Genomic DNA, 19,212 nt, shown 5'->3' with positions numbered 1-19,212 from the left:
GATACAGAAGCATTTAGGCTTCCTGACAGACCCTCTCTTGCAAAGCATTTTTTAAATTTTATTTTATAAACTTAGTTGTGAAAATTATAGAATATATTATACAAAATTGTATCCCATGTAACTGTATAACAGAATGTCAGAAGACAGACTTCCACGTATCGCCCTCCAAGGCAACTCTGAAGGACGCAGACCCCCAGGCAGACCTCCAAAAAGATGGAAAGACAGCTGGGAGTCAACATCCCAAGAGCGACATGCGGAGGCACAAACAGATCCCTAGGGTCTACAAAAAGAAGGAGAAGAAGAAGAAGTATCCCGTGAATTAACATTTAATAGCTTTCAATGTCCCTGTCACTGCCAATCTAAATAAATACAAGTTTTAGCAAGTTGGTTTGGGTCAGAACAATATATATATAAAGTACGCTGATACGTAGTTAGTTTTATCACCTCGATACAACCATTCTAGTCAAGTACTGTGGTAAGCCACAGTACATCTCTTCATCGCAGTCCTTCTGCAGCGAGTGCAAGGAGCGTCCCTTCAGGGGAATGGTCCGGGGACTGTTCCTGTCCAGATTCAGCACAAAATATCCCGTCTCCTGTCTTCTCAACACGCTCTCCTCGTCATAGAACTGACGATCAGAGTGCTGAAATTAATAAGAAACATATTGAGCTTTGTGCTGAGAGTTAAATTTTCGAATTTGTTATCTACTTCAACACCTTCAATCCTACTTAAACAAATTCTAAAAAGTAAAGAGATTCTGACTTGTTTGAAAAGTAAAACATACAAATCATGTGTACTGCCAGTGACTACATATCACTCACTCCTTTCAAGAATATCATAAATCAAAAAACTTGATTTTTCAGGAGATGGTTTTGAAAGTTTAAAAATAAAATGAAATGTATTGAAAATAAATATAAAGCCACTTATTAAACTTTTTACTGTGCAACAGATCTTTTTAGGTAAAACCTGAAGGATTTTTCTCCATTTGAAAATATATAGTATGTTTCAAAAAATAATTAAACAATACCTTTTCTTCAAAATGCAAAAACACCACTTTCTGCCCTGTAGCGGGTAAATATTAAGATAAAAATATGCCCCTTTTGCTGGAATATAGTACATTTTTTTGGGCATTCCGAAAACATGAACAACTGAAAATTGGGGATTTTTGATTTATGTCGTTCTTGAAAGGAGTGAGCAATATGCATTAACCACTTAACAGTAATATTTTTGGCGAGAAAATTCATCAATACAGGAAATCATCACCAAACAACTCGAAACAAGACTACCCAAACACTGCACGCGTAAGTCAATAAAAACAAATACTTAAATATATTTCGCTCCGGCAAATCAATACCACCAAGTTGGAATACGATTTGCCCGAACAGCACTCGGACTCATCAATGCAACACAAAATCCTTGCCTGAGTCACGTGAGGGATAAACTGGCAACTGGTTAAATACCATGGCTCTGACAAAAGGAAATGCAGAGAAGCTCAAATGCACACAGTGATCCATGGAAAGATCCACACTTGGTATACGCCTAAGAGATAAAATAAGAAATCAGGAAATTAGGAGCAGAATCAGAATAGCGGATATCATTGATAATATAGCAAAGACTAAGCAATGGGATAACATGGCAATGGGAAGGATATATTTCAAGACAAGACCCCAAAAGATAGACCCCTAAAATTTAAGAAAGAGACTTTAGGAGAATAAAAGAGAGATCGAAAGACCTCAAAAAAATGGTCCGATGAAATAGTCGCTGGGGGTGGTGAAAACTGCCTACACGTAACAACCGACTGAAAAAATCGAAGAATACAGAAGAGGCCTTTATCCAGTAGTGGATGTGCAATACAAAATGAACGTTCGCTTTGGAATTTGCATTTGGTTGTGTATATCTTCCTATGGTTGATGACAGTTAGGCCCTATTTCATACTGAGAGTTCTATGGGTTGAAAAGGCAATACAATACTCTGGTCAAGTGCCTTACCATGATCCAATGACGCTGTGGAATGGGATCCGATCCACTCCTGTAGGGATGCCCAAGGTTGGTACTCAGAGATATAGGAACCATTATCAGAGCAATGGCTCCCAAAATACCCAACACTACCCCAGGCCTTCCCGAAAAACATAATATGAGGTCCTAAAACAAAGAGAAATATATAACACCTAAAACAATGTCTTTTTTCTGAGTTTTTGTATGTTTATTTTTAATTAATGTTTTACTTAGTAAATACCACTATTTCTTAAAATCTACTGTGACATGTGTTTCGATGCATTCCGCATCATTTTCAAACACCGTATGTGAAGCTAATTCTAAATTTTAGAGTTGGGTCCTTGAGACACTGAAGGTTGAAAAGGGGGTAGTAGCTGTTTTTTATTTTTATTTATTAATTTGATTTTTATTATTTATTTTTATTTCTTATCTTTTGTATGTTTAACTAGATTTTGCCTTTGATTTTCAGGAATACATTTATTGTTACTTATAAATATAATACTGTCCGCCTCCGTAGTGTAATGGTCAGCACGCTCGGCTACCGTTCTGGAGGTCCCGGGTTCGATTCCCAAGGGGGGTAAAATAAATATAAGTGATTTTTTCACTGTCATATTTATTCAATATTACCCTGGACTGGTACCTGAAGCGGAGGGCTGATCACCTTTCCTTCATGTGTAAACGATCAAGATAACATTGCGTTTATATGAAGCAGTGCCCTGTGCACCATTGGGGTGCGGATAAGGGTGTTATTATTATTATTATATAAATATAATAATTTAAAACAATAATATATGGTTTTAGGAAATTAGGAGCAGATCAGATAAATAAAAATAATAATAAAACAAAAATGGGGAAAGCATTTTAAATGTTCAAAAGTATATTTTTAGAATTATAATGATATTTCTTTTAATCTATAATTTTCTATTTTAAACTATCTCTTTAAAAAAAACCTTCTCCTTATCGTTCATCGTTCACTTTGTGCAATACCACGTAAAAATAGTACCACTTTTAAGTGGTACTACTTACGCAAAGTGAACGATGTTAAGGAGAGTGTTATTTTAAGGAGAATGTTATATTATCATACCACAAAGTTAACAATGCTTTCAATATACAAAAAAATCTCTTCATTACTCATGCTAGATTGATCTTTTGAGGGAATATGTTGGTATCTCTTCGAATCAACATTTCTTGAATTGGTTCAACCATTTTAAACAACCAAAAGTGGTTTTAAACTGCTAAAAACCATTTTTAAGATTTAAACCAACTTTAACTGTTATATACAGCCTTGAAAGCTATAGTTAGACTAGAAAATTCTCAATGTTGACTGAATAATACCACTTATAACTAATATTTTTTTTCTTTTAATGTTTGAAATTGATGGAAAACATATCGCTCACTCCTTTCAACAACGTCATATATCAAAAAATGTCAATTTTTAGTTGTGCATGTTTTTGGAATGCCCAAAAAATGTACTATATCCCAGCACAAGCGGCATATTTTAACTTAATATTTACCCGCTACAGGGCAGAAAGTGTTGTTTTTGCATTTTGAAGAAAAGGTATTGTTTAATTATTTTTTTCAATACCTAAATATTTTTCAAATGGAGAAAAAACCTTCAGGTTTTACCTAAAAAGATCTGTTGCACAGTAAAAAGTTAAATAAATGGCTCAGTATTTATTTTTAATAGAATTAAAAATATTTTTAAACTTTAAAAACAATCTCCTGAAAAATCATGCTTTTTGATATATGACGTTGTTGAAAGGAGTGAGCGATATGTAAAATTGCCTACCAAGAAGTTTATCATATACATGATGAACACCGAAGAGACAATGGCCATGTTCAGGTCTCCATTGACACTTCCGGACCTGCCCATGATAGGGATAAGGACTCTGTACAATATCAAGATAATGTACATCTGGAACAGGGTCGAAGGTGTCTGGACTATCAAGTACGCCCAAAACCACTGGTTAACTGTGGAAAAAGAACTGCGTTTGAAATAATGTCTTCTTCTTCTAACACTTATCCGCACCCAATGGTGCATAGGGCACTGCATCCTTCCATACTTGCATACTCCCATATTCTTCTGCATCTTTAATGAGATGTCAAAAAATAATTTGATAATAGCTCCTATAATTGGAGATAAACCAGATTTTGTGAACAAGTATTTGGACACACTCAAAATGTTGTAAAATGAAATAAAATAAAATACCTGTTAGTGCGTGTCTAATTCTCAAAGTGGGGGCATGTTAGTTTGTTTAAATAAAAATATGGTGGCCATGTTACAATGTTGGGAAAAAGGCCTTAAAAGAAGGCCTAGGTCGATATTGGCCATTAATTTGTCTGCAACAAAAGAGGTGTCCGAAGACCCCAAAAGAGATGGTTTGACGGCATAGTCGCTGTGGGGGGTAGAAACTGGCTGCAAGCAGCAACCGACTAAAGGAAATGGAAGGATACGGAAGGGGGCTAAATCTAGCAGTGGATGACAGAAGGCTCATGAAGAAGAAGAAAAGATCTGTCTGAAAATAACTTGAGTCTGTGTACTAGTCATAATAAATTTTATCTTATTCTTGTTCTTCTGCTTAGGTAAGGACTGATCCTGTTGTTCTTAGAGCTTGCTCCTAATACATGGATATCCAGCTAACGCTTTATCATTTGGTTTTCTTCCTGGGGGTTTGCTACCTGTTATGCACTCGTATTTTATCACAACGCCCGCCTCCGTAGTGTTTATTTGTCCGCCTTCATAGTGTAATGGTCAGCATGCTCGGCTACCGTTCTGGAGGTTCCGGGTTCGATTCCCAGGGGGGTTTGATAAATATAAGTGATTGATTTTTTCACTCTAATATTTATTCAATATTACACTGGACTGGTACCTGAAGTGGAGGGCTGATCACCTTTCCTTCATGTGTAATCGATCGAGATAACACTGCGTTTATATGAAACAGTACCCTATGCACCATTGGGGTGCGGTAAGGGTTTTATTTATTATTATTTTATCACAACAAGAAAAGTTTACCTCGCCTGTAAATTGGAGATGTATAAATGATGAGGTTCGCTACTGCAGAGAAGAGAACTGGAACCATGAGCATGGCTGCGGACCTGATCTCCATGCAAGTAAAGATGAGTAGCAGGACCGTCCAGATGATCTGGCCGGCCATAATGTTCAGCTGAGTGCTCTTGGCTGGCGACAGATTGTGCTGGGATAAATACAATGTCATGTGAAAACTGATCAATATTATTGTTTCATATTCGTTGAGATGTGGGTAGAACACAAATCTCCTGGCTCCGTGATATAGAAGTCTGGTATTTACAAGGCTTATAACCTGTCACAGTCTGGTTTAGTGATCACTTTATATTCACCATACTACCCACAATTGACAACTACACTACTCAAATTTTGGAAGTCGTACAAACAAGATTAACCCCATGACGTTCTATGATAAAGTTCACAACGGACATCTTTGATTGGATTAACCACTTAATGCTAGGGTTATTTTTATAATAAGTGTTCACAAAAAAAAATCTTAAAATTTTTATTCAAAGTTTATCCAATTTTTAACTAAAATATAACAATTTTGAGCATATTTCATTTTCAATTATGTCTACAACATTTTGTATAAATTCATCGTCGAAAAAGTAAATGAAAAATGAAAAATTGGCATTTAGCATTGAACGCATTAAGCGCGCGAGCGTGACTCGTTCAAAAGTATGAAGCGGTTAAGAAAGCTTTTATTTAGTGGAGACCATTTTATTTGTATGCAAGATCTGAACTCGGATTATTTTACATAGCGGTAAACGCTTGAAAATATGTTTTAAAATTTTTATGGGGCATAAAAAATTGTACCCAGTCATATATATAATCAAAGGGACAATCCAATCTTGATATACTTGTATAAACATTCAAAATTACTGCATTATCATCGTTGAACAACAAACTAGACAAAAATATCTAAATCTTTTAGTACACAACCATGATACACGATTTACACACAACGAAGGTTTGATAGTCCCAAGAATTAACAATAAATATGGGAGTCCAACACTGCAATATATCGTTCCAAACATTTTTAATTTGTTGCCGACGGAGGTTAGAGGTCAAAATAAAATATGGAACAAAGGCAAAATAAATGAATGGGTGAATGATCAAGAGTTAATTTTATGAAAATTGTAAAATGTTTATATTCTTAATTTTTCTCTCTTTTTTGTCTTTATATTAGGTTAAAATGGTTAAAAACAATGAAAAATGTATTCAAAAAGAACTCCACTGACAATACACACAAGGTGGCTTGGCGGGTCTCAGCAAAATATATTTTTTAAATATGTTAAAAATTGTGATTTAAATAAATGTATACAATTTATGTTAATAATAATTATAATTTGACCAGTTGAGCTTATATTTTGACAACATTTTGTGTGTGTCCATTGTACCATTCTACCCATGATTGACAACCACACATTAATTTTTGTAACTCCTACTTCGTGTGAGTTCACTGGAGCCATCTTTATTTGGGAAAGCTTTTATTTAGCAAAGACCCTTTTATTTAAATGTGTTTTGAAATGAAAGCATGATTTTCAATTTTTATGCAGTTTAAAATTCGGAAACTCAAAATGTTGTAAGTAACTCAAGATGTTGTAAGTAACTCAAAATATTGTAAGTAACTCAATTTTTTTTAAGTATCTCAAAATGTTGTAAGTAACTCAAGATATTGTAAGTAACTCAAGATGTTGTAAGTAACTCAAAATGTTGTAAGTAACTCAAAATGTTGTAAGTAACTCAAAATATTGTAAGTAACTCAAAATGTTTTAAGTAACTCAAAATGTTGTGAGTAAAAAAACCCCAAGCATCAAGTGATTAAAACATCTATTTCTCACCTTACTTCTTCTCCATTGTTCTACCAGCATAATAATTAGTCCGTAGGCTGCCAGAAATGGACACCAGAATATGGGAAACAGTAGCCAGGTGTTGGAGTACCAAGGCATGGCTAAACTAGACACTTTGTCTATGGAAAATCCCATTATCATGGTGGTGAGGAAACCAGCCAATAGTCCAAACAACCTTCCCAGTATGGCAAATATAAATTCAACCAGTATTGACTCTAAACAAAAATAAAATCAGGCAATTATCAAGTAACAGCTCGAATTGTAACTAATTAGCTTATTACACACGTGATTAATATTTTGTGTAGGTTTACCCCTTCGTATGTGAATGGTGCATATGCTGGTGCATGTTAGTAATTCTCCTGACGAATACGTCTCGAATACGACTAAAATCTCAATGGGTGGTAACATACGAACATATTCATGTTTTAATTAGTGAAGGAAATTTACCTCTTTTTAAAACATAATTATATTTGGTTTCCTTCTTCCTTGTAGCACGGTCAAGGACCGCGAAACATTTATTCCAACATTTAGAAATTGGCTCCATTATTCTTTTAATTGGTCTCAGAAATTTAGATGTAGCTTTTTCAAACATTCTTATAACATAACTGATTTCTTTCAACGGCCTTTTGAGTAGCCCCCATCCCTTAGGAAGGAATTTCCCTAAAAGAATATTAATTATTTAAATAACCTAGTAGAGTTCTGTGGTGGAAACCATGGAATATGAAGAGAGGAATAAGGCCGGTCCCAGAAAAGATGGGCTGATGACATTGTCCCCCTTGTGGTAGTAAGTGTATTTGATTACGCATTTTTATCAATTGTTGCGCGGTATGATCGATAATCCTGAAATTATCCGGAACATTGGTCTGTATGTTCCCGATAGTTACCTAAGACAGCGTCGGCATAGATTGTTTCACATTCCTATACACAGGACCAACCTGCCGATGGTTATGCCTGTAGAAAGAGCTACCGCTATGTTGAACAATATCACATTGGATATTGATCTGTTCCATGTGTCGGAAGGAGTTTTCCGAAGCGGGATTCTTCTACACCTTTAGCAATAGTTCTTGCATCTATTTTATTTTAATGTATATTCAATGTATACGATTAAACAATTTTATAGTTTGTCATGTATATATTAATTTAATTTAATATATTAATTTCTTGAAGCGGAGGGCTGATCACCTTTCCTTTATGTATAAACGATCAAGATAACACTGCGTTTATATGACGTAGTGCCCTATGCACCATTGGGGTGCGGATAAGGGTTTATTATTATTATTATATTAATTTAAAAAATGAATTGAATTGAAATTTAATTGAATTGAAGTGTATTGAAAAAGCCCAAACAAGAGAAGTCTGGATAAAATTAGATCAGGCCTACATCCAGCAGTGGAGAGACGGCTGACAAAAAAGAAGAAGAAGAAAGGATCATGAACACTGAGCGGGAATGTGTCAGATGAGTTTGAAATGTAGTGGACTACAGGACGCATGAATCTCTGCATCTTACAAGAACTACAGAGAACTTCTTCCAAAACACAAAACACATTAAACACACCACATTAATATTGAAATCGTGGCTTATGCACCACTACTTAGTATTAATTAAAATTAAAATCAGAAATATATCTGATTTATTCATAAGTATTTTTAGGTAAGTACTCACGTACGTGTAAAAAAATAATATTTTAGTACTACGTCTATTAACCCTCCTTCCCGGTATTGTGTACCTTGTACACATTGCTTCTAATAACTATAATATCTCTATAAATATAATAAATACAAGGCTGAAATTTTAAGTATTCCTCCATAACATATTTACGCAAAAAAATAATATTAATAAAAATCAGAATGTATCGGATACATCGGAGGTATTTTGTGAACATCGGAAATAAATTCGTGTATAAACAGCGCGTGAAGAGTGCACGGGAGCCGCGACACTATAATTGCATCTCACTCTTGCATACTTGCACTGTGCAAGCGTCAGAAGCTCAAAGCTCAATGTTTTCTGGCTAGCGGCTAGCGGGAGCAGCAGTAGCTTTTGGGTTCCCGACAAGAGTGGATCTATGCTTGTTCCGTGAGCGTTGCCAGATGGTTTTCAGCAAATAAATCTAAATTATTATCATTTTTACTTCATTTATAATTAATTAAGGGGATTAGCTATGAATCTCCGTATTTTTCCGATTTAAAATTGCTAATTTTTATTGTGTGACTACCCAAAACCGGGACTCGTGTTTTATTTTAGCACCGGAAGGGAAAGGTTTAATATGAAAAAAAAACAATCAGTTCTAAGTTTGTTCAGTAAATATTTTTAAAAATGTACGTAGGGCGACATCTATTGCTAAAAACTTGAATCATTCATGTTTGGTACTAATTATTTTCATATTTTACTCATACCTTTTGACCATGTCGTATTTGATCACATGTCATGAACAATTTTATTTAATTATTAATAATAGTCAATACTCACATCGTTTGAGGCGCCCTATCAACACGACTACACCAAGAATGTGCAACACACAGACAGAAGCGTTAATGATAATTCCGGCGGTGTCGGAGTATCGAACCATGAACCATCCCAGATAATCAAAATACACCATTTTCCCTGGAGTTTCCTGTCAAATGTAACCAAAAAAAAAAAAATAAAGGAGAAAGAAATTTTGAATTTCATCTTTTTTCTAAGGTTAAATAGGTAGTTAAAGAAAAAGAAGAATATGGAGGTCTGGGCATTTACAGGGCTGACACTTACAGGTGATCACTTTACACATGTGTAACATTCACCAATTTTACCAATTATTGACAACCACATTACTCAAATTCTTGGAAGTTCTATATATATGAACCAATTTTGAAACATTGTTCTTAAATCACTAGAACTTCACTAGAGACATCTATTTGTGAGATGAAAAGAATAAGCATAAACTCTTTTTTTAGTATGTGAGGTCCGAATCCTGGACTATAATCAAATACATTATTTCACTAGAGCATGCCATACATATTTATGGCTACAAATTCATCTGAATGGAAAGAGATAATTATAAATGATACTATGTATTCAATAGAGTTCTAACCTTGGGATCGTCCAGTTCTTTAGCATTTCCCAGCGCTCGAAGCAATGCGAGAATATTGTCTCCCAAGTGTTGGATACTTCCCGATTGCACATACTGATAATTGTCATATTTGGTGTGGTAAAAATATCCATTACGGTAGAATGCAAAGTCCAAACCTTTAACAAAAATATTTGACTGTAAAAGAATACATTTTTCTCACATTGAAAATTTCATTTTCAAAATTATAAACTATCATAGTAAAGTATCATTTACAAAACATTTTTGTGTACTTAATATTTAACAACTAGACAATTGTTTATGCAGCTGTTTCCATCACTGTCTTTTCAAAGCCAGATTTTCTAAGACGTTTATTCGGCTGAATCTCTTTTGTCCTGTCTTCTCTTTTAGCTACTTCACACACTTCCTTATTGGCTTTTCTCTTCCTCTCTCTCCTTCTTTTTTTCCATCGTAATGATAAGGTTGTTATACCGCAAAATATATCCTAACAGGGATAATCGAAACCATCGAAAAAGTTATTTAAGGTGGTATGGACATGTGGAGCGAATGGATAATGAGAGAATGACTGAGAAATTATATTTCGTAAATGTGAACAGGAGAACAAAAGGACAAGATCAATCAGAACCTAAAATCTGGTGGTGTTAAAAGTCTGCGTAATCGGAGGGCACGTATGATTAGATGTATGATGTGACGGAAGCTCAGTCAGGACAGAAGAGTATGGTGTTCCATCCTCTCCGGTAACCTATGCAGTGTAACAGTGTGATGGTAGTAGTAGTAGTATCATCTCACCTCCGTTTTCTTTTGTTTGCAATTATATATATTTTTTCTTTTTCATCTGTTAAAACTACTCCATTGGTCACTTTTTATATCCACCTTATTATTTTCATGATTAAGTATTTTATGAGCTTACCGGGAATTTTTCCAAAGTCTCTAAAAATCCTGAAGTCGGTGTCAGAAGGAAGGATTCCGCTTTGAAATATCTCTTCGCCTATTATATGTCCATGTGGATGAGGAGCGCTTGCAGCATAGTACTAGAAAAACAACACCGGGCTATAATAACTACCGGGAGAGACTCATTCACTCTCACAACTCAGAACAGTGTATAGAATTGTTACTATTACAAATGCATTAGCAGTCAATATATTTACTAAGAAATAGAATAAGAATTGATTAGTGGTTTGACTGGAGGCCTAGAACAGGACGCAGAGCGTGGGTAGGCCCCAGACAGGATGGTCAGATGGCATTTAAAAAGTGGCAGCACTGGAAGAGAGACGTGTCCAACAAAGAACTGTGGAAGTCCAAGAGGGAGGCCTTTGCTCAATACTGGACACAAAAAGAAAGCTGAAGTAAGTAAGTAAGAATTAGTATTGGATTTAAGTTCTTATGAAATCGCTCAATTCCTTTAAAAAATAATTAGTTTAAATAATATAATCATCGGACTTGAAGTAATTAAACAATATTTTACTATGTGATTACTAAGCAGATTTGTTGTTGAACTGAATACGAACTTTGAGAATCCATGGATTTTCCGGACCAGCCTGAAAAAGGATGGATGTTCCTCCTTGACCAGCTCCTTCCAAGTTGATGAACATCCTCGCTGAGGAAGCCCATCGATGTTGAAGAAACAAATGAGAACCCTGGATAAATGAATTATGTTTATTATTTTAGGTTAGGTTAGGTCAGGGTAGGTTAGGTTAGATATCTTGGAAGCACGCAACTGTCGCCAAGCAGCATGGTCCCCTCCATGCTGGACAACGCGACCGCATCTTAATTAAAATCAAAATCAGCAATCATATTCATTGTTTAGTTGTGTAGGTCCTCATTAAATTTTAAATATTGCACAAAGAAATCCTTTAAATGCAAATCTGTTCTGTTTACTGTATTCTATCGAAATCCTTAATTAAAATTGCAACAAAACGTGACCAATCCTGTGATAAGATAACATGAAATCATTAAATCACACCAAAAAGGAACTCATTTACAAGCTAGAATTCCTGATTAAAATCATTTATATTGGAAATGTGACATTTTGGTGAGGACCTCCACAGTTGTACAAAGATAATTGTAAAATGCTTTATATTTTCATTGATTCTCTATACCATGGGTCGGCAACCTGCGGCCCGCGGGCCGCATGCGGCCCGCGAGACATCTTGGTGCGGCCCGCGAGATTTTTGCCGCAACGCACATGACGGACGATATTATACACAATCGAGTGAAAGGAAGCGAGAAAGGGAGCGAAGGGAATCTCATTGATTTTATAAAATACAATAAATGTCGTTAAAATATACGCTTAGCGTTTTATTTTTAAAACTAAAATATTTGTACATAAATATTGTATGTATACCTACTGCAAGTGCGGCCCGCACTGATCCCTATGAAAAATATTTGGCCCTTTTACAACAAAAGGTTGCCGACCCATGCTCTATACTATCAAAATCTAAGTATAGACTCTCACCTGAACAAATGTAAAGTATAATGAACAATTCCTAATGTGGTACTACAAAAGAATGCTCAAAATATTTTGGGTCGCAAAATTTTGATACAAAGATTTTGTTATTTTTTTTTTTAATTACCTAACATCCAAGTTACTCTGAAATCTAACTACGGCTCATGCAACACCGTTTATCATGACCCTACTCAGGCTTCAACTTTTTAAGTTTTATAGCCTATGCCTACTCGTGAGTGGATTTACTCTTTATGTTTAAAGTAACTATAATTTCATGCAATTCATGAGTGAAAATTCTAGGCAAAAACATTCGCTATTGTTAAATGTTTGGGAAAAGAGAGAGAAGTTATAGACAAAATTAAGAAAACAAAGGTGGAGTACTTAGGCTATTTCATTCGGGTAAAGGAATACAAAGTTATATGTATTATATTATAAGAAAAAGTGAAAGGTAAATGCAGTATAGGAGGAAAGCGTATATACTGGCTTAAAAACTTAGTAGCTGCGGATAAAGTAAAAGTTATGAAGATTGCCAACCTTCAGCATGGAGCAGCTCAATAATAAGGATAAGTTTTACAAAATGAATGTTTTATTATGTTTAAAAATCTTTTCATATTTGTAATTCATCACTAACCTGCAGTCCAGATTCTTCTGCTCCATTGAATAAGAATATGACATTGTGTTTGAGACGAACGGGAGACTGAGATAGAACTCTGACTAGTTCTAACATTACGGCACACGATATGGCATCATCAAACGCTCCTGAGAAAGAAAGCAACTTAACTATGAACAAAAATACAGCAATACTCTGCTTAGCATGGGTAATCCTTGCCAGCTAAATTTATTTTTTATTTTATTTTATTATTTCTTAAGTTAGCTTATATTACATAATATAAACTATTTTATACACTTAATTTACTACATCTACATACATTATTTTTAAATTCATAAATACATTAATTTTAAATAATAATATTAATAATAATAAAACCCTTATCCGCACCCCAATGGTGCATAGGGCACTGCGTCATATAAACGCAGTGTTATCTTGATCGTTTACACATGAAGGAAAGGTGATCAGCCCTCCGCTTCAAGGAACCAGTCCAGGGTGATATTGAATAAATATGACAGTGAAAAAATCACTAATATTTATTTTACCCCCCTTGGGAATCGAACCCGGGACCTCCAGAACGGTAGCCGAGCGTGCTGACCATTAATTTTAAATACATAAATTTATTTTTAAATTCTTTCAGACTTTCATTCTTTTCATTCTTCATACATTCAGGCATCTCATCATACATTTTCAAACCCTTAAACATTAAACAATTTTGCGACTCTGTTTTTTTTCATAAATGGCAGTCTTATTTCATCCTTTTTTCTAGTTAAATGTTCATGACAATTTTTGTTTAAAACTAAATGGCACGCTCAACGAATTAGCACTAAGCAGGGTCTATTTTCCATATATATAAATGACAATCTTCTTTTTCCTTGCTTCATCCCAACTTATCGTCTTTGTAGACTGTTAAGGTCAGCTCTCCTCGTTCTCAGGTTGTAGGTCTTTCTATAATATACATACAACATCATCTAGGTCATGCCTTCGAATCATGTTATATTATTGTGCCATCCATTAATTTTTTTATCTTTTGGTCTAGAGACCAAAAGACAAAAGACCATAGATGGCTCCGAATGCTAGACGATGTATAACGCTGTCATCTGGAGTGTCTTTTAGAGATACAATAAAGAGTTCACACATTTGTGGAAGCCTGGGTGTAACTGACATCAATAGTAAGGTAGAGGAAAGGCAATTGAGATGGTATTGGCATAAAGGATGTAAAGAACCTGAACATATTGTAAACCAGACAATCGGCATGGATTTTCTTCGAAAGATAGCTAGAGGAACATCAAAGAACTCATGGATGCTACAGAAAAATAACATGATTCAAAGGCATGACCTAGGTGATGTTGTAAATGATAGAAGGCCCAAAACCTGAGGACGAAGAGAGCTGTCCTTAACAATCTACAAAGACGATAAGTTGGAATGGAGCCAGGAAAGAGACTCATGCATATTCTTCTTCTTTTTCATCTTTTTTTAGGACTAGTCCTGTCATTCTCCGGTCCGCTCCTGGGAAGTGTAAGACCAGCTGTCCCTCCAAAGCATATTCAAAGATCAAAATTAATAAAATAGTATTTATTACCAGGACTAGTTGGAACGGAGTCATAGTGGCAGTTGACTAGAATGCTGTGATCCTTACTTGCACCCTCTAACATGGCCACAACATTCTGGATATTGTCGTAGACATTTACAAATGCTAACTTGAATCCTAATGTGTAGGCGCCAGACCCCTTTTGTGTCTAAAAATATACAAAATATTTACAGTGACAAATGGTTTGAATTATCAATAGAGCCAGTGTTGCGTGGTGACTGTTTAAAGAAGGGAATAAAAAACATATTTATTTTACTTGAAAGATAGGCATGGATCAAAATTATGTAGGTACCAGTGGCGTGCCTAGGGTTTACCAGTAAGGCAAGCCCATTATTTTTCACATTCATGAATACATGATGTATCTATAATTTCTTCACCTCATATCATTCCCAGTATAGTAAGCACCCAGAAAGTATTATAAATATAAACAATGTATTGTAATCATTGTAAAAATATGCTAACATGTAACTTTTGTAAGGTATAGCCATCACCTTGAAATAAAGAAAATGTTCACTTTAGTAAAATATCTTCAGATATTAACCATAACCAATAAGTACCATCACCATTTAATGGCATGCATAGTGTTTAATAATCATGTAAGCGATAATTTAAAAATAGTCACACATTAATTATGTATTTTCAATCATTTGGTCTAAATTGAGTCATTTTTATTTTGAGTTGTTAGGCAAGCCGGGCCTTTGGGCTTCTAGGGAAGTACCGCCACTGGTAGGTACACATTAAAAATTTAATTGGTTTGAGAAAGCTTTTATCTATATTATTCTTCATCTATGTTGAGATGTCAAAAATAACTCCTGAGTGGAGAAACCCAGATTTGTGATCAAAGATTTGGACACACCGAGAAATGTTGTGAATAAAATGAAGTTTTTTAATTATTTTTTTTTTATCAAAAAGGAATAACCCGCATAGCCTCTATTAGAGGCTTGTCTGCAGGTAGGATAGTAAGGCTAGGCAAGATAAACGTGAAGAATACATCATAATCACCAGACTAATTAAAAATAAATCTTTTTGAATTTATTTTGCACTTGGCGGGAATCGAACCCAAGACGCCAGTTTCACAGTCAAGCGTCTACCCAACTACGCCACAGCGCCTGTCAATGCATCATCGCAACACAATACAAATATTTTCCTATTTATACGATTTTTAAGTTAAGTAATTGATTGATTACCTCGAACAACAGGGTTTGTGATTCGTGTGCATTTTCGCGAGCCATTTGTAGTTCTTCAGTTATTATATTTGGGGCGGTCAACTCATTTTCTATGGAGCCAACTACCCTCGGACCAAAGTTGGTCAGTTTCCTGAGAGATTCTGCTGATCGATCTCCGCTGAATAACCGAGTGCCCTAATAATAATAAATAAAAAAGCACTCATCGAGAAAGTATGTTAATAAAAGTTCTTCATTTATATTAAATTTATAACCTAGTAAGCTCTAACAGGGGAATTTTAATTCCTCATATATGTTTTTGTAATTATTATTTTTTTAAAGAAATATTTGTGTTTTAATTATTTACTAAAATACTTCAATTGCATACTATAGGTATCAAATTGTAGCAGAGTGGGTTCGAACCAAGAAACTCTGAAACTCTGACTCAGGAGTCCGCGACACTAACCACGGGACCACAACCCGACACATTTAATTTCATAACATTAGTATTATAAGAGCTACTTACTCCATATTTTTTGCAATCTTAAATTTAATATAAAAGAAAAATTTCCTTTTTTTATTCTTATAATTTCAAATTGTTAAATGTTTCAAAATATTGTTTTAGTAAAAAGCGCAATTATTCAGTGTCACAAAAGCAATATCTTCCAACCAAACAAAAACAGACTAGTGATATTGGTCGTAACGTTTGATACCATATATTGCCGTTTGCAATTAGAGGCTAGATAGTACTTAACATAATAACATTTAAAAAAGTAATAAGTTATAATTACAAATTGATGATAAATAAGAGAGGCAAAGGAAAAAGGGAGTTTAGGGAAGGAGGTAGAGGGAAAAACTAAGGGAGGAGGTTTGATGGACAGTTAAGATTTTAATGACAGATAGTAATGTCTCAGAAGTTTCTTAAAAGTTATTAGAGAGGGTGCATTTTTCAACAATTGGACAGGTAATTCATTCCATAGTCTGGCCGCTTGGACAGAGAAGGAATTACTGAAGAATGATGTGTTATGGAGAGGAATAGAAAGTGTTCTTACGTTATAAAAAATATAAATTGATAAATTACAAAATGATACAGCATAATGATAGATAGTAATACTTACAGCTTTCAGCTCAGAAATAGAACTCGGTAAATGTGATTCAGCCAGGTATACGATAGCAAAGCAGATGAGACCTAGGAATAATGAGATCAAACCCCTTTTCAAGGACCTCGGAGTGCTAGACTTCCTCCCGGCATACTTCCCGGACTGATAGCCTCCACTCAACGGCTCTTCGTAAGAGGAAGACTCATCATCATTCAAGGGATCTCCCAATGAAAATGAATAGTGCAATCCTTCCGAAGTCGGTGTCTCCTCACCTATTGACCTGGTGTTGTATTTTGAATTGATTGAGCTCTCCATTTTTCATATATGTTCAAAGCTACCTTTCAAATTGTGAAATTCTTGAATGCACACATCACAAATTTATTTCTGTTAAATTTCTGAAAGAAAAAACATTCATTTGTTATTAAGCTTTCCATTCTTCATATATGTTTTAAGCTATCTTTCAAATTGTGAAATTCTTTAATGCTTTCACAAGGGTTACAACTCTCAGTAATGAGGAGTAAGACAGAGAAGAAAATATGAACTTATCATTAATTTACATAACAACAAAAAAACATTACATTAGTGTGAACAATGGTAAAGTTGTAAATCAATATTGATCAACTAAATTTGCAAAAAGTGATTGTAATCGAGGTCTGCGGTCAATATCCTACATATAATATTGAATCATTCTTTTGGTCTTTCACAGATATATTATACTTCAACAACATACATGAAGATTTACATATTTTTTAAAAGGAAAAATCCGCAAAGCGTCTATTTTAGATGCTTGTCTGCAGGTAGGATAGTAAGGATAGGGAAGGTAAATGTGAAAAATACATCACAAACACCCAGACCACCGCAATAAATAATTTTAATATTTAAAATAACTTATGTAGAAATTTCTAAATGAATTCTGGAATTGAATTTTAAGGGGCAAATCAGAATGGACTCATTTCTATATGTTGCTCACTCCTTTCAAGAACGTCATAAACCAAAAAACTTGATTTTTCAGGAGAACGCTTTTAAAGTTTAAAAATATAATACAATGTATTAAAAATAAATATCAAGCCACTTACTGAACTTTTTACTGTGCAACAGATCTTTTTAGGTAAAACCTGAAGGTTTTTTCTCTTTTTGAAAAATATTTAGTATATTAAAAAAAATAATTAAACAACACCTTTTCTTCAAAATGCAAAAACAACACTTTCTGCCCTGTAGCGGGTAAATATTAAGTTAAAAATATGCATCTTTTGCTGAAATATAGTAAATTTTCTGGGTATTTCGAAAACATACACAATTGAAAATTGAGGAATTTTGATTTATGACGTTCTTGAAAGGAGTGAGCGATGTGTGTATTCAAAATTGTATAAATTGTTACCCGACGCCAGTTTTTGCAGTTGAGCGTCAACCCAACTGTCAAGAGATAAATATGTGCCAAGAGTGTCAGAAATGAACACTCTAAGGAGCATATCTGGCAAGAGTCTACGAGATAGAATTAAGGAACACCAGGATAAGGGAAATACGTGAGATCCAAAACGTCATTAGGTGGGGAAAACAATGAAGAAGACAATGGTATGAGGATATAAAGTATGATGTGAGGATAATGGAACCATCCAGACTCCCCTACATTGCACTGGATGGCTAATCCCAAGGTAGACGACTAAAGAGATGTATTAACAGCTGGGAATCAACATCGCAGGAGGCTAATCCATCTTAAAAACGGGCCACAAGACTCACACCAAGAAGAAGAAGAAGACATGTAGATACTTACTCAAATAAACAACACTATTTAAAACATTTCACATTTAATAAAATCTGGTGTCCATTTAAACTTATCAATTTAATAGAAGGATTAATGGAATACAGGCAAGTAATAAGTGTGATTGAAACTTAATACGTACTTAATTGTGATAATCATATTTAATATTATGTAAAGAAACGTAAAAATAGATGAAGTATATGATTATCTTTGCTGATGTTTATAAAATTGATAAGTGTTTATATCTGAAACGTGTTTGTTGAAAAATACTGATAAAAAGGTAATACTAGATAGTTTTTTATGTTGCCAAAAATATTAATGATTTAAAACAATAATAAAACAGACATAATATTTTCTTTTATTTAATAAATAAATTATGAAGTCCTAGTTCTAACCCTAATGTATGTGAAGCATGGAGTCGGTAAACGAAGGATGAAACTAGCAGTCAAAATGAGCCCTCTCAGACAGCCCATGGATAGATGTTTAAATGGTGTTATAAGGGAATGCAAGGCTGAGATATTATAAGCATTTTCAGTAAAATTAAGAGAGATATACAGAGATTGTTTGGGCATACGAATCAAATGAGTGAAGAAAGGATAGTTAAACAA

At 34.4% G+C, this 19,212-nt stretch overlaps 2 protein-coding genes and 1 long non-coding RNA gene across 3 annotated transcripts; all 3 read right to left on the bottom strand.

Annotated features, from left to right (window-relative positions):
• Positions 1 to 440: 440 nt before the first annotated feature.
• Positions 441 to 7,081, bottom strand: LOC148305083 (endoplasmic reticulum metallopeptidase 1-like). The gene is made up of 5 exons (XM_088267252.1): positions 6,862 to 7,081; positions 5,006 to 5,186; positions 3,782 to 3,963; positions 1,987 to 2,139; positions 441 to 641 (listed from the first exon to the last, which is right to left on the bottom strand). Exons 1-5 carry the CDS (start codon positions 7,009 to 7,011, stop codon positions 441 to 443), a joined length of 867 nt encoding a protein of 288 aa, XP_088123378.1. The 5' UTR covers positions 7,012 to 7,081.
• A 2,884-nt stretch (positions 7,082 to 9,965) lies between these two features.
• On the bottom strand, positions 9,966 to 11,575 carry LOC148305082 (uncharacterized). Its single transcript, XR_015838244.1, has 3 exons — positions 11,444 to 11,575; positions 10,846 to 10,966; positions 9,966 to 10,093 (listed from the first exon to the last, which is right to left on the bottom strand). It is a non-coding gene; the product is annotated as an uncharacterized LOC148305082 (long non-coding RNA).
• Positions 11,576 to 12,988: 1,413 nt separating this feature from the next.
• Positions 12,989 to 15,907, bottom strand: LOC148305081 (endoplasmic reticulum metallopeptidase 1-like). The gene is made up of 3 exons (XM_088267251.1): positions 15,770 to 15,907; positions 14,574 to 14,730; positions 12,989 to 13,140 (listed from the first exon to the last, which is right to left on the bottom strand). The coding sequence occupies exons 1-3, from the start codon at positions 15,812 to 15,814 to the stop codon at positions 12,989 to 12,991; spliced, it is 354 nt and encodes a 117-aa protein (XP_088123377.1). The 5' UTR covers positions 15,815 to 15,907.
• Positions 15,908 to 19,212: the final 3,305 nt, after the last annotated feature.

This window comes from Brachycentrus maculatus, unplaced genomic scaffold (assembly GCF_059751285.1).
Source record: "Brachycentrus maculatus isolate JH-2025_06_01 unplaced genomic scaffold, ASM5975128v1 h1tg000286l, whole genome shotgun sequence".
In the NCBI taxonomy this organism is placed as follows: Eukaryota; Metazoa; Arthropoda; class Insecta; order Trichoptera; family Brachycentridae; genus Brachycentrus; species Brachycentrus maculatus.
This window is presented reverse-complemented; position numbering and strand designations above follow the sequence as displayed.

What these genes read in the sequence shown, in the direction of transcription:
- LOC148305083 (XM_088267252.1), bottom strand. Translation starts at nt 7,011, where the DNA reads ATGATAATGGGATTTTCCATAGACAAAGTGTCTAGTTTAGCCATGCCT. An exon ending in AACAATGGAGAAGAAGTAAG is followed by an intron (nt 5,187 to 6,861) that starts GTGAGAAATAGA and finishes TATTTATCCCAG; the next exon opens with CACAATCTGTCGCCAGCCAA. An exon ending in ATCTCCAATTTACAGGCGAG is followed by an intron (nt 3,964 to 5,005) that starts GTAAACTTTTCT and finishes CTTTTTCCACAG; the next exon opens with TTAACCAGTGGTTTTGGGCG.
- LOC148305081 (XM_088267251.1), bottom strand. Translation starts at nt 15,814, where the DNA reads ATGGCTCGCGAAAATGCACACGAATCACAAACCCTGTTGTTCGAG. An exon ending in CACAAACCCTGTTGTTCGAG is followed by an intron (nt 14,731 to 15,769) that starts GTAATCAATCAA and finishes GTATATTTTTAG; the next exon opens with ACACAAAAGGGGTCTGGCGC. An exon ending in CTCCGTTCCAACTAGTCCTG is followed by an intron (nt 13,141 to 14,573) that starts GTAATAAATACT and finishes TTTCTTTCTCAG; the next exon opens with GAGCGTTTGATGATGCCATA.